The following is a 14,104-nucleotide window of genomic DNA, read 5'->3' on the forward strand; positions in this document are numbered from 1 at the left end:
AGAACCCTTTCAGTGAAGAAGTTTCTCCTAGTGTCCAACTGAGTTTTTTACCATCCTCACATGACTCCTTCCCAAAAGAGTCAGTAATTCTCTGATGACAGTGCAGACCAAATTGTTGTTAGCTTACGAGTAAGAGCCCAACACACCACATGCAGTGGACTGAAGTGTAGAATTCCATGTGTACCATCTGATTTAAAGCCTCTCCAAAGAAATAAAGAGATGGAAGATGAAACTTACGTGTCTTTCTGGCCGAGTCCTCTATGAAAAGTGAAGATATGTCCTCATCCACTCCCACCTCATTTTTAGCAATGCAGGTGTAGGCACCAGTGTCTTCATACCGCACGCTACTGATATGAAGCTCGCTTCCATTTGCTGTAAGAAAAGCACCCACAAACAGTGTTCCTCACTGCTGCTAATTGCTTTTCCTGCCCTTAATCACCTTCTGTTGCCACAGCAGGCTGGCTCTATCACACTGCTCTTTCCCCAAACATAACTAGAGGGGACTCCCATGAGAGCTGATGTTTTGCTTCTTTCCATTAGCACAGACATGCTCTGTGCCACAAACAAACAAAGAGCAATCCCAAGTGTAAACAAGAAATTACATTTCATTTAGTTCTTCTTAAATAAATTGCTTTGGCTTTAGTGGAGAGAAAAATAACTTTGATTTTTCAAACTGTTTCTCATCAGATCGCCAAGATCTTTGGGTTAGGAGGGGTCTCTCTATAGTTCTTCCTGTAATGTTGCTTTTGCAACTTTGCTGCCTAAGTCCTTAGGAAGCTTTGGAGATATCACACCCAACCATGCAGGGATATCTGTGTGGTCAACGCTGGTTGAGGGCTGCAATGCACCACAGCCAGATTTTGGGGCAGGTGGGGAAGTTCTGAATATTTTTATGTAGAAAACTGCAAAGAATTATTTTTGCCTTTCATTGTGGCTGGTGCACCCTCACTGGAACAGGGACCAAGAGCTTGACTCCCTCTGCAAAGTTGGGTGTGAGGCAGTGAAGCACAGCTTGAGTCTCCACTGATCTACACCCTGTGTAGTGCTTAGAGCTGAAGAAAAACACAGAATCATAGAATCAACCAGGTTGGAAGAGAGCTCCAAGATCATCCAGCCCAACCTAGCACCCAGCCCTAGCCAGTCAACCAGACCATGGCACTAAGTGCCCCAGCCAGGCTTGGCTTCAACACCTCCAGGGACGGTGACTCCACCACCTCCCTGGGTAGCCCATTCCAATGCCAATCACTCTCTCTGACAACAACTTCCTCCTAACATCCAGCCTATACTTCCCCTGGCACAACTTGAGACTGTGTCCCCTTGTTCTGTTGCTGGTTGTCTGGGAGAAGAGACCAACCCCACCTGGCTACAACCTCCCTTCAGGTAGTTGTAGACAGCAATGAGGTCACCCCGAGCCTCCTCTTCTGCAGGCCCAGCTCCCTCAGCCTCTTCTCATAGGGTTTGTGTTCCAGGTCTTTCACCAGCTTTGTTGTCCTTTTCTGGACACATTCCAGCACCTCAACATCTCTCTTGAATCAGTTGGAAAAGACCTCTAAGATCACTGAGTTCAGCCATCAACCCAACAACACCATGCCCACTAAACCACATCCCACAGTGCCATGGCTATATGCTTCTTAAATCCCTCCAGTGATGATGACTCCATCAGCTCCCTGAGCAGCCTGTTCCAATCCCTGACCACTCTTTCAGGAAGGAAAATGCTCCTAACATCAAACCTAACCCTCCCCTGGAACAACTTAAGGCCATCTCCTTTCATCCTACAACTTGATACCAGGGACAAGAGACCAACCCCCACCTCACTTCTTCATCACGGCCAAGAGGCAGTGGAGAAGCAGGCAGGCTGGCTTTTAAGAGAACACCATCACCAGGATATCAATCAATACTGGAAATTCACAGGGGACAAAAAAGATCAGCAGCCAGACCAGGGGCTTTTGTAACACCATTCCCAACAACCGCAGCTTAGCGCGAGTACAGGAACCTCTGGTTTAAAGTGCAAAATAATCCCCCTTAATCCCCGACTACAATGCTTTAATTAATCAGAATTCTGCTCTTACCTAGCAGCGAGAGTTGTTTGGAGAGTTTTGGCATGATATCAATGCCGTTCTTCAGCCAGCTAATGCGGGGATTAGGGATGCCTTCGGCGTGACATTTCAGGCTGGCCGACACGCCGGGCTCCTGCGCCTGCGTTTCGGGGTAGACGCGAATCACCGGCGGCACTGCGGGAACAAGGAACTGGTGACTTCCAACTCCCCTGGGAAACTAGGAACTGGTCACTGAAAATTCCCTGGGAAACAAGGAATGAGTGACTTCAAACTTCCCTGGGAAGCAAGGAACTTTTGGTGAGTTCAGCCATCCCCCCACCCCCAGCAAGTGCCAGCTGTTGGTGGTGGCTCAAGAGTCCATCAGGAAATAGTCTGAACATCCACTGCCTGGTGCTCTGAACAATGAACTCTTCACATACTTAGCCACAGCTAAAGAATGAGGAGCAAGAGGATGGGGCCAGATTCTTCTCAGGACAAGGGGAAATGGGCACAAACTGGAACCCAGGAAGTTTCAATTCAACTTATGGAGAGACTTCTTTGGTGTGAGGGTGCTGAAGCCCTGAAGCAGGCTGCCCAGATAGGTTGTGAAGTCTCCTTCTCTGGAGAGATTCCAAACCCACCTGGACACTGTGATTCTGGAGGGCAAGCTGCTGCAGATGCCTCTGCTTTAGCAAGGGTGCTGGGCTGGATGACCTCTAGAGATCCCCTCCAGCCCCTACCATGCTGGGATTGTGTTCCACCAATAAGGACAATCCCACTGCGCTGGGCTTCTGTTTACAAATTCCTTCTCTGTTTTCCTCTGCGGCCTTCAAAACATGACTTAACTTGTTTCAGGAAAGCCCCTCTGAACTATTTAATACACTCCATTTGCAGAACTACTAATTATAGCACAATTACAGTCAAGTTAATTGATTTTCAATCATGTTGCCTTCGTTACTCAAACCAACAAGGCTTTAGTATCACCTGTTAGCTATTGCCTAAAAACTTACTCACATAACTGGCAATAATTGGCAATATTACAACAACTGTAAAGACTACCAGTGGCACCTTCCCTCCTTTCACCTCAAGATGAAGGGAAAAGAAGATGCCCTCTCACAGAAGGGATATAAGTAAAAGGCAATGTGAAGGTGTGCTGTATCATGACTGATGGTATTTGTAGGGTGGTCACAGACTGCTCTGTTACAGAATCAAATGATCAACTTTTTTTTACCAGATGAGGAGATTTTGGGACTCCTGATGTAACTCTTGAAAAGTGTAAAGTTTTTAAAACCCATGGTCAGAGTCAAACCTGGAGGTGATATGTGAGAGTTCAGTTCTCTCCTCAAGTAAAATGAATAACCTCTGCTGACACTAGGGTAGGACTGAGGAAATTTTGTAGCCTTTTTTTCCTTCAAGAAAGTATGAAGAAATTAAATAACAAACTTCTACTGGGAATCTCAGGACCAGGGTCTAGTTGACTGGTCAGGGCTGAATGTTAGGAGGAAGTCGTTGGCAGAGAGAGTGATTGCCATTGGAATGGGCTGCCCAGGGGGGTGATGGAGTCGCTGTCCTGGAGGTGTTGAAGAAAAGCCTGGCTGGGGCACTTAGTGCCATGGTCTGGTTGATTGGATAGGGCTGGGGGATAGGTTGGACTGGATGATCTTGGAGGTCTCTTCCCACTTGCTTGATTCTTTATCTAGTTTGATATTAGGTGGTTGCAGTGAGGTGAGGGTTGGTCTCTTCTCCCTTGTATCCAGGTGATAGGATGAGAGGCAAGGGCCTGAAATTGTGCCAGGGGAGGGTGAGGTCGGAGATCAGGAAAGAATTCTTTCCTGCAAGAGTGTTCAGGCATTGGAACAGGTTGCCCAGGGGGATGGTGGAGTCACCATCCCTGGAGGTGTTCAAGAAACATGTGGCCATGGCACATGGGGATGTGGTTTAGTAGCCATAGTGGTGTTGGGTTGACAGCTGGACTTGAAGATCTTAGAGGTCTTTTCCAACTTAAACAATTCTATTATTCTGTGACAAGACTGGCAACTTTAAATTGCCTTAACAGTTGCTCTAGAATAAAATGAAATCTGTGTTTGCAGCCTGCTTTGTTCCTATAAATCCATATGGGGACAGATTAAATAATTCCAAGTGTAATCAGAGAGGAAATGCTAGGGGCAAGGGGAGAGACAAAGGAATGGGAACTTCTGGCAAAGGAATGGTTTCAAACTACACCTCTGCACTGGACATGTGGATTTATATTCCCCATCTTCTATTCCTTTTACTTGACAAGAAAAGAAAATGTCTTGTAAGATGTTGGAGAAAGTTCTTTACACTCAGGGTGGTGGAACACTGGCACAGGCTGCCCAGTGAGGTGGTGGAGGCTACATCCCTGGAGACATTTAAGGTCAGGCTTCTCAGAATCACAGAACCTTAGAAGTTGGAAGGGCCCTCCAGAGATCATTGAGTCCAATTCCCCTGCCAAAGCAGGATGAAGCTTGATGGGATTCTGAGTAACCTGTTCCAGTTGGGGATGACCCTGCTTACTGCAGAGGGGGTGGGCTGGATGAGCTGTAAGGATCCCTTCCAACCCAGGGTATTCCATAATTCTATTTCACAGAAACCACAGAGACATCCAGGTTGGAAAAGCCTCTCAGGATCACTAAGTCCAACCTACAACTCTATTCTAGAAGATTCACCTTAAACCATATCCCCAAGCACCACATCTAAATGACCCTGAAGCACATCTGGGGCTGGTGACTCCACCACCTCCCTGGGCAGCTCATCCCAGTGCCTGACCACTCTCTCCATGAAAAACTTTTTCCTAATGTCCAGGACAAGTGAAAAAAACATCCAACAGCTTTCTAACCAGGAGGTTACCAACAAAGGCAAGGTGTGCTTTATTAAATTGAGGCTTCAAATTCTCCATAAAGGCATTTACCAGCTTTTCAACTTCTCTTCTTCCCATTACTGTCAGGGTTGGGGCTCTTCCTGACTTCAGGAGGTGCCAGATCAAGCAGAAGGCAAGTGAAGGAAGTGATCTGCTGTTGGAAAAGGCTGGCAGCTGTCAGAGTCATCCCTGAGTTTATTTAAGAGACAGTGCCCAAGCAATTCAAGGGAACACAGCCGAGAGTCAGGAGCTTCTCATTCCATCTGCACCTCAGAAAACGCATTTACATTTCTCTGAGTCAGTGTTTCCAGGCATGATAGGATAAAGATAGTAATTTCTGTCCACTTTGACAGAATGTTATGAAGGTCCTGCACTCAGTGCTTGTCTCACCTATGATTTGCTTGCTCCTAGTAACAGTTTTAGAATGATTTACAAACTGAGGTCCACTGACAACCTGTGTGATTTATTCTGACTGAGAGATGAGAGGTGGTTTGTCTACCACAAATGCATGGGAAAAAAGTGCAGTACCCAAGGAGGTTAGATGCCCAAATTCTGGCAAAGCCAGCTGACAGGTAGTCACAAAATCAGAGTCTTTTTGGTTGGAAAAGATCCCTAAGATGCCAAGTCACCACTAAACTGTGTCCCCCAGCACCACGTCTCCATGGCTTTGAAACCCCTCCAGGGACGGGAACTCCACCACTGCCCTGGGCAGCCTGTTCCAGAGCTTGACAACCCTCTTGGGGAAGAAATTGTCCCTTGTGTCCAACTTCAACCTTCCTTGGTGCAATTTCAGGCCATTTCCTCTTGTCCTATTGCTTGTTCTTTGGGAGAAGAGACCAACCTCCACCTGGTTCCAACCTCCTTTCAGGGAGATGTAGAGAGCCAGAAGGTCTCCTCTCAGTCTTCTTTTCTCTAGACTGAACAACTCCAGTTCCCTCAGCTCCTTCTCAGCAGACCTGTGCTCTAGACCCCTCACCAGTCTTGTTGCTCTTCTTTGGACCTACTCCAGCATCTCAAAGTTCCCAGGCACAATGGGACATGGGGAATATTCCCTCGCTGGACTCAAGCCCTTCTCTAATAGGTCCTAAATAGACAAAGGCATCAGAGTAATTTTACTCCAAGCTTAGTGGAGTTATTCTCACCCACCAGCTCTACCAGGAGATAAAGCCCATCCCAGACATCCACTGTCTAATGCTCTCAAACCCAGTGTGAGTTGGTATTTTCTTACATTGGTTTGCATCAGGCTTTCCTCTCCCTGTGGGCTCTCAAGTCAGCACTCCCAGTGAGTGCCACAACGACCATGCTCCCTGGAACCAGGGCACTCTTCCAGAGAGCAGAGTTCACTTGTATCTCTCAGCTTTTTACCTCACTCCATGTTAATCTGCATGTAAGTAATCCCTGTATTTCACCTGCAGGGCTGGAAGCACAACAGATTTATTCTGCAGGAGGTAGCTCAGGGGTCCTAGACACTGAATCAATGTTCTGCATGAAAATTAGCTTAACGTGGAATTATAGCAAGGTGTCTTTTCAAAAGTGATTAATATGGAAACTGTGGTTTTACCCACAAATATATGTCTTGAACCTCCATTCCTGCTCTCTTATCAGGTTCCTGCTCCTTCCTTTCTTAAACTTTTTATTTCTCCTCCCTTGCCTTACATAATTCATTGCACAGGTAAATTATTGCATGCAACTGCCTTGTGATCACAGCAAACTGCAGAATGCGTTTTTATTGTCCTTGCTACAAATTAATACATTCCAAGTAAGCACATTTTACTTTACACTTGCAAAGGTTTCAGCTCCAAGACTTTGGAATATATGGATTATCCTTTGCTATTGCCCTTGGTGAATATATATCATTGCTAACCATTAATGTGCCTGCAGCCAAGGGCAATATAAAAATGCTATTATCTTAAGCAAAGGAGGAAAAAAGAGGCATTCAAACAAGTATGAGATGGGGTAGATTGCCTTCTGCTGCATACTGAGCAGCACCTTCTTTGTGAGCAGACCAATTCATTCCAATAAAGCAGCTCAGGTGATAAAGGACAGATGGTGGAATCAAGCCCCAAAGACATACATTGCTGCTCTAGGGCTTAGCGATGATTAATAGACTAATCATGTCCTTCAGATGTTTTAATCTTTCCATTTATGAGTCGCAAGCAGCTTGCAGTGCTGCACCTTTTCTCCTGAAAAGCCACACTAACCTAACATCCATGTTTAAACCCTCTCTCTGTTACTGGGCAATGGGTCCTACTGGACCCCTCTAATTGGGCTGAGGATTGAGCAGCTTTTAAACACCGTTTCCAAGGAATACAATATTCTGATTTATGCTGATGTTTTCCAGAGTGCAAGGACCAAGGAAAATGATGGCCTACACTCAGCAGTCTCTTGATTTCCAACTATCAATTTTCATAGTTGATTACGACTTTATGAGATTCTTTATCCTCAGCAACTCTTTTTCCCCCTGAAAGTGACAAATTGCTTTTCCTCCCTACGGTTAGCGCATGCTGTACACATTTCCCAAGCAATATCCATAGGCAGGCGAGAACATAATTTTCCTGCTGTTCTTGGCTTCTCCTGATCAAAGATACCAGAAAGATGAATTTTGCATTCTTCAACTCCCTGCTACCTTTCAGCACATTCTTTTTCTCCAAAGACATTAAGGGCCAGCTGTACAAATACACTGACTTAAATTTGATCATGGCTGTGCATCCTAAGATTGATGAACTCAACTCAAATCTACCATGTCAAGAGGCTAGAGGACAGGTCTTGTGAGGAGCTGCTGGACTGGAGTTTTTCACTCTTTTCCTGTTGCTCTGTCTCTTGTTCCTTGGGAAAAGAGACTGACCCCTCCCCATCTGGCTTCAGCCTCTTTTCAAGGAGTTGTAGGGACCCAGAAGGTCTACCCTCAGCCTCCTCCTCTCCAGGCTGAACAACCCCAGTTCCCTCAGCTGCTCCTCCAGACCCTTCACCAGCTTTGTTACTCTTGCTTGGGCTATCACCTAATTCTTGTTTGGGCTATCACCTAATTGATGAGCTGTGACAAACCAGTGTTATGTTCTGAAAAGAGACAAAGGAGAAAGCAAGAGAAAGGGAATATATGTTGGTTAGTATATATAAAGAGAGTGCATATAACTAAGATCAGATTCTTTTAAGGAGAAAAAAGCAAGAAAAGGAAAGATGGACCTCATTGGGAACTATAAACCATGGCCCAGGATCAGAGGACACTGGAAGAGTAACTGCAGCTTTGAAAACATGGAATTAACTGAAATGAGGTCTAAAAGTTTGGACCTGCCTGTATGAAAACACTGAGTCTGGGAAGGGTTGAGGATAAACCCTTTTACCTCCAGTTGGTTCTTTTCTCCCTCATCTTTCCCAGTTGAAAAAAATGGAGGTTTGTCTACTCAAAAGAAAAACAACAAACAATTCTGATTGCTCTCCCAGAGTGAAGCTCTGTGTTTTTGACATTAGAAGTGTATCAGTGCTTCTCTGGAGGAGGCAGGTGGAGCAGATACATGAGTTCTGGCTGACTTGGTTCTGTCACATTCTCTTACCATTTCAGTCCAAGAGAGAAAAGCAACAGAACCCCTCCCATTCTGAAGATGGAGTTTTTAGTTTGATATAGACAGACAATCTCCAGCACTGAACAGAGTCCATCAACTGTACGTGGATTCTCAGAATGTTCACTCATTTCAGCTTTCTTCTCTCTACTCCAGTCAAGAGAAACTCCTCAATTTGTCCTGTAAGTTTCCAGAAAAGAAGGATTTCCTGAGCAGGTGGAACCTCACCATGCAGCTGAAGGTAAGCAACACTGTCCTATCATCAGTGCTGTAGCCCCAGCACCAGTTGCTGCAGGAAATGATGACTCAGGCAGAAAAGGAGAGAATTTTGTGCTGTATGCAGCCAGCCACTGCACATACTCTGCTTCACAAAGCCTAATGGCTCACAAGGGGAATATCAGATGCTGTAAGATGAAGATTTCAAGACCCTTCAGTGTTTTCTAGCAGTTTGGGTTTGATACCAGAAGACAGGAAAAGAGAGGGAACTACTGGAAAGAGTCCAGTGAATGCTACCAAGATGCTGAGGGGCCTGGAGCATCTCTGTGAGGAGGAAGGTCTGAGAGCCCTGGGGCTGTTGAGCCTGGAAAAGAGCAGCCTCAGAGGGATCTGATCAATGCTCAGCAAGAGCTAAAGGGTGGGAAGCAAGAGATGAGGCAAAGAGGACGGACCCAGACTCTTGTCAGTGGCACCCAGCGACAGGACAAGGGACAAATGGCATAAACTGGAACCTAGGAGGTTGAAGATCAGAAGGAAGTTCTCTGGTGTGAGGGTGCTGGAGCCCTGGGGTAGGCTGCTCAGAGAAGTTGTGGTCACCTTCTCTGGCAAAATTCCAAACCCACCTGGACACTGTGATCCTGGGCAAGCTGCTGTGGGTGACCTTGCTTTAGTAGGGGGAGGTGGACTGGATGACTTCCAGAGGTGCCTTCCAAGCTCCACTGTGCTGGGATTTTGGGGTTCTGTGACATGGCATTTTCCACAGTATTTAGTGACTATATAGCAACATTAAAAAGCCAGCACTGATAGTGAGGGTTTTTTGGTGTGTTCTTCTATTACTAAGAAAAACCACATACAGCTGTGGTGTGAAACTCCCATTGAAAAAGAAAATGGGATCTTTCAACAACAAGTTAAATCTAAGTGGCAGGCACGAGTACAAAACAAATCACTCCCCTCCCCACACTCCATCTCGCCTTCCTTTCAGTCTGGATTTAGTTTCAAAGCTTTTGGGCCTTCTATTCTCAGTGATGATCAAGCCTCCATTGCTGTCTGCCAACTTAACTCCATTCAGACCACATAATATATCACATAATATACACAGGATTAAGTTGTTAGCTCGCTTTTCTTTCAACTGCCATTCAACAAACAAATAGCACTTTGAGGAAGGAAACCTATTTTCCCAGCTGCAGCACACACGATCTAGTTATCCATGTTGCTGGGACTCTGCAGTTTTCTGTCTCAAAAGATGACAAATTATTATGTAGAAACATTAAGCCACTTCTCCCTCAAATCAGCTGGATGCTCCGTGCTCTCCCCCAGGTACCTGCTGCAGGTGGGGAGCAGTTAGGCATGTCCAGAAGGCCTGTGCTGCACTCAAGGCTAACTCCACATTCACCATGGCACTTCTCAGAGTGCATAAATCTCCCTTCTCACTCTTTCTCTTTGTGTCAGCCTCAATCTGTTCAGTTTGCATGTAGTGATATGCTCTTGCCAGCTGAAAGCTCTCATTTGTAGAGGCTGATGTGCATCTAGAGGGAGAACTAAACATTAATGTTCCTTATAACACTTTGGAAGGTGAGCCAATGTGTACTCAGGTGGCTGAGGAGGCCAATGGCATCCTGGCCTGTATCACAATAGCGTGACCAGCAGGACCAGGGAAGTGATTATCCCTTTTTATGCAGTACTGGTGAGGCTGATTATTGAGTACTGGGTTCAGTTTTGAGCTCATCACTTCAAGGACATTGAGGTGCTAGAGCATGTCCAGAAGAGGTCAATGAAGCTGGTGAAGGGTCAGGAGAACAGGACTGGTGAGAAGCAGCTGAGGGAACTGGGGTTGCTCAGCCTGGAGACAAGCTGGCTGAGACTTCATTGCTGTCTACAACTCCCTGAAAGGAGGTTGGAGCCAGGTGGGGGTAGGTTTCTCCTCCCTAGTAACAAGTGATAGGACAGGAGAAAATGGCCTCAACTTGCATCAGAGGAAGATTAGGTCAGCTGTTAGAAGAGATTTCTTCACTGCAAAGTTCTCAACCACTGCAACAGGCTCTCTGGGGAGGTGGTTGAATCCCCATCCCTGGAGGGACTGAAAAGCTGTGTACATGTGGTGCTGAGTGACGTGGTTTAGCACTAGAATTGGTAGCTGGATAAAGGTTGGACTTGATGACCTTAAAAGTATTTTTCAATCAAAACAATTCTATGACTCCATGGCAAGAGATCCCCCAAAACAAAATTAAGGAATTTGCCAGTCAACCTAAATACCTTCAGAGCAGAGTGCATCAAAATCTACCCTTAGTAAGCAATGTCTTACCCTGTTTCCTAGTCTGGAGATACTGCAGGTCATATGAGCATGTGTAAACAAAGGGTTAAGGCTGGACATTGTGCTGCTGAAGTGGTGGATGCTCTACAGGCTCATCCCTCCATGAAATGCCAGTTTAAGCTAATGTAATTTTCAGCTAAATGCATCTGACCGAGCCTGAGGTCAGAAGAAAGATAGCAAATGCCTGAATATAAGTTCCACCAGGTGCAAATGTGGTCCAGAGGACAGAGGTGAATGAGAAGGGTGGAGTGTTGCCCATCTGATTCTCTCACCTGTAAAATGGATTGGCCTCATTTTGCAAGCCAGTGGGTCACATCTTCAGCCAGCATAGAGAGCCCTCAGCAAACAAAGTGGACTACAACTGGGTAATAATCTGATCTGTAGCTGGGAGTGGGAGAGATGGCTTTGGAAACACTATGCTCTATTTGTTTAAGTACCTGTGGCTATTTCATGCAACAGAAATGATTTTCTGGGGGAAGAAACTATTGAAGCAAGACTTCTGTTGACAAAAACAGTAATTAGTCTAAGAGATGCTTTGAAACACTGTTTTTTACCTGGATGGAAATGGTGCTGACAGTTTGTTCTCCAGTTAGGATACTTGCTGAAGCCCAGGTAATTATACACATTCTCCTCTTGGTCTCTTTCTTTTTGACTGCCTGTGTGAGTGAGCAAACCCTGAGCTCCATTCACACTCGGTATGGTCTAGTGGAAGATGTCCCTGTCCATGGTGGGAAGAGTGGAACTAGACGATCTTTAAAATCCTTTCCACCTCAAACTATTCTACCACTGTTTGAATTCTATGGTTCTACATATCTATGAATCATAGAATGGTAGAGGTTGGACCTTACCTCTGGAGATCATCCAGCCCAACCCCTTGCTAGCACAGGTTTGCTTAGATCAGATTGCACAGGAACATGTCCAGGTGAGTTTGGAATCTCTCCAGAGAAGGAGACTCCACAACCTCTCTGGGCAGCCTGCTGCAGTGCTCTGGCACCCTCACAGCAAAGTTTCTCCTTCAGTTCAAAGGAAGCCCGCTGTGTTCTAGTTTGAACTCACTGTCCCTCGGTCACCATCAAGAGCAGTTCAGCCCTACCCTAATGACCTTCACCCTCTAGATATTTATATGCACTCAGGCAGAGACACTTTGGTGCATGGCTTCTCACATCTCTGTGCAAAGGAGATGAACACACAACTTTGCTTACAGGAAAGTTCACGTGGATTGTCACACATGTCATTTACTAACCATTCACCTGAAGGATGTGGGTCTGATACAGCTCTTCATAGCCATAAGCATGACAGGTGTAATTGCCCATGTGAATAGTTGTTACCTTGGTGATGTAGAGGGAATCATCTTCTCCAAAATCCTGTATGTAATAAAAAAGACAGGAAAGGTGCCTTATTAGTTAGCAAAAAATCCCTTGGAACACCAACCACGTGAAGGGAGGCAACCTGCCCCGTGGTTCTGCCAGCAGCGCTGCTTGGGAACGCAGCTGGAATTGTGAACAGTCAGTTTTAAAGTGCATAAATCAGCATGCAGGGAGAAAATGAGCAGCAATTGGAGAGTAAAGCAAAGCAACTCATCTGAGAACATGAACTTTTGTGCTGGTTGCTAACAAGGTGCTCTTTGCACATAAGAGGGGGAAAAAAAAAGATGGCAACCTCCAGCTGTTTAATTTATGGGGGAATTTAATACCTGTGCGTTAAAGTGAGATGCACAAAATGTTAGCTTCTGGGTGGGTGATGGCTTCCTTTATCTAACCCAGCTCTTAGGAAATGCACTCTAACCTTCAGACTTGATGGGAGAGAACTGAAACTGTTTGTCACCTATCTCAGACAATATCCTAAGCAGGAGGCAAGGAAGAAGACAAAAAGCTTTTCCTCAAAGAAACCTCTTTTGATCTGTAACTGCTTGACAAGTATCTTCCTTTATCCTCTTCATCTTCTCACATCTGCTCTTGCATTACTTCAATTTTTGATTATAGAAGGGGAGAACAGGAGTTAGGAGGGAGGTTTTGGTACTTGAATATGTTGTTCCTGTGGCTGCTTATGAACTGACCTCAAATTGTAGTTAACAGACCTACAGCATTGATGGGTGCATGAAGCAGCTTCTCTTTCTATTCTGTTAACATCTGAGCTTCTGCACCTCCAGGATGTTTGTACTTCTGTGCAAACCCAGGAGGATACACATAAAAAAACCTGTTCATGAGCTCAAAGAATGTTCTTTCTTTAATTAGCTCCATGCATGAAGCAAGCTAAACTAAACTCTTTGCAGAACTATGGTAAACTTCAATGTAGACTTAGGGTAACACATATCCAGTGCATCAAAGTGAGTTGTGTTTCTCATGAAAACCATAGGGTTTTGTTCCAGATTTTCAGTGTGGAGGTAGAAAGGCAGCCTGCAGTCCAGGCATGTAGGAAAAATCCCTCCACAATGCCATGTCTCCTGCCAGCCTTGTGCAGCAAGGACACCAGCAGTCAAGCTGGACATGCAGCACTGTTGTGTGTGTGCTCTCACAGCCAAGGTCGTCCAGCATAACTTGGTTGAACCTACCAGGGTGGATGGCATAAAATAGGAACACAATTTTCCTCTTTTGGTTGGGAATTGAGACCTTAGGCTCAATTTCTTTGTGATAAAGAAAGGGAATCCACTCACAGAGGTGCTGATGCTGCTCCCTTTCCCTGCTGCATCCTGTTATAGACAACTCCCCTGCCAGGTGCTCAGAAAGTACAAGCAGAAGCTGTTTGATCATAGGATGGGCTGCTTTCTAAACCAAAACCATTTGGGGCTCCTTACAGCTCACACTTCCTGCCTCTTCAGGGTGCATCTGCTTTACAGTTTGAAGCTTCCTTTCCAGCCATGACACTTTGAAATTCAGTTCTTTGAAGGAAGCTGTGATGCTGAAGCAGACTGGCAATGCCAGCTGGCACCGTCCAAGAAGAGCACAAAGTAGCCCAACTCTTGCAGGTTGGAATTGATCTGGCACTACTTTTGCTGGCTCTTAAAAATTCTCCAGAAACTTCTGTCTGGCACCAGAGAACTGTTATCATGCCTCTCCTCTCAGTGGCAGACCAGCACTGTCTGGGGGAATGGAAGTTGAAGATCTCA

General features: G+C 45.6%; 1 protein-coding gene across 10 annotated transcripts in view; it reads right to left on the reverse strand.

Annotated features, from left to right (window-relative positions):
- LOC135185125 (follistatin-related protein 4-like) overlaps window positions 1-14,104 on the reverse strand; it is a 291,550-nt gene that overhangs the window by 23,329 nt on the left and 254,117 nt on the right. For all 10 annotated transcript variants that reach the window (XM_064161549.1, XM_064161548.1, XM_064161547.1 and 7 more), the window contains 3 exons: window positions 12,242-12,362; window positions 2,070-2,231; window positions 238-372 (listed from right to left, as the gene is read on the reverse strand). In XM_064161549.1, coding sequence (XP_064017619.1) covers window positions 238-372; window positions 2,070-2,231; window positions 12,242-12,362 — 418 coding nt within the window. The remainder of the gene's footprint in view (window positions 1-237; window positions 373-2,069; window positions 2,232-12,241; window positions 12,363-14,104) is intronic.

The sequence above is a fragment of the Pogoniulus pusillus genome, chromosome 22, assembly GCF_015220805.1.
Source record: "Pogoniulus pusillus isolate bPogPus1 chromosome 22, bPogPus1.pri, whole genome shotgun sequence".
NCBI lineage: Eukaryota > Metazoa > Chordata > Aves > Piciformes > Lybiidae > Pogoniulus > Pogoniulus pusillus.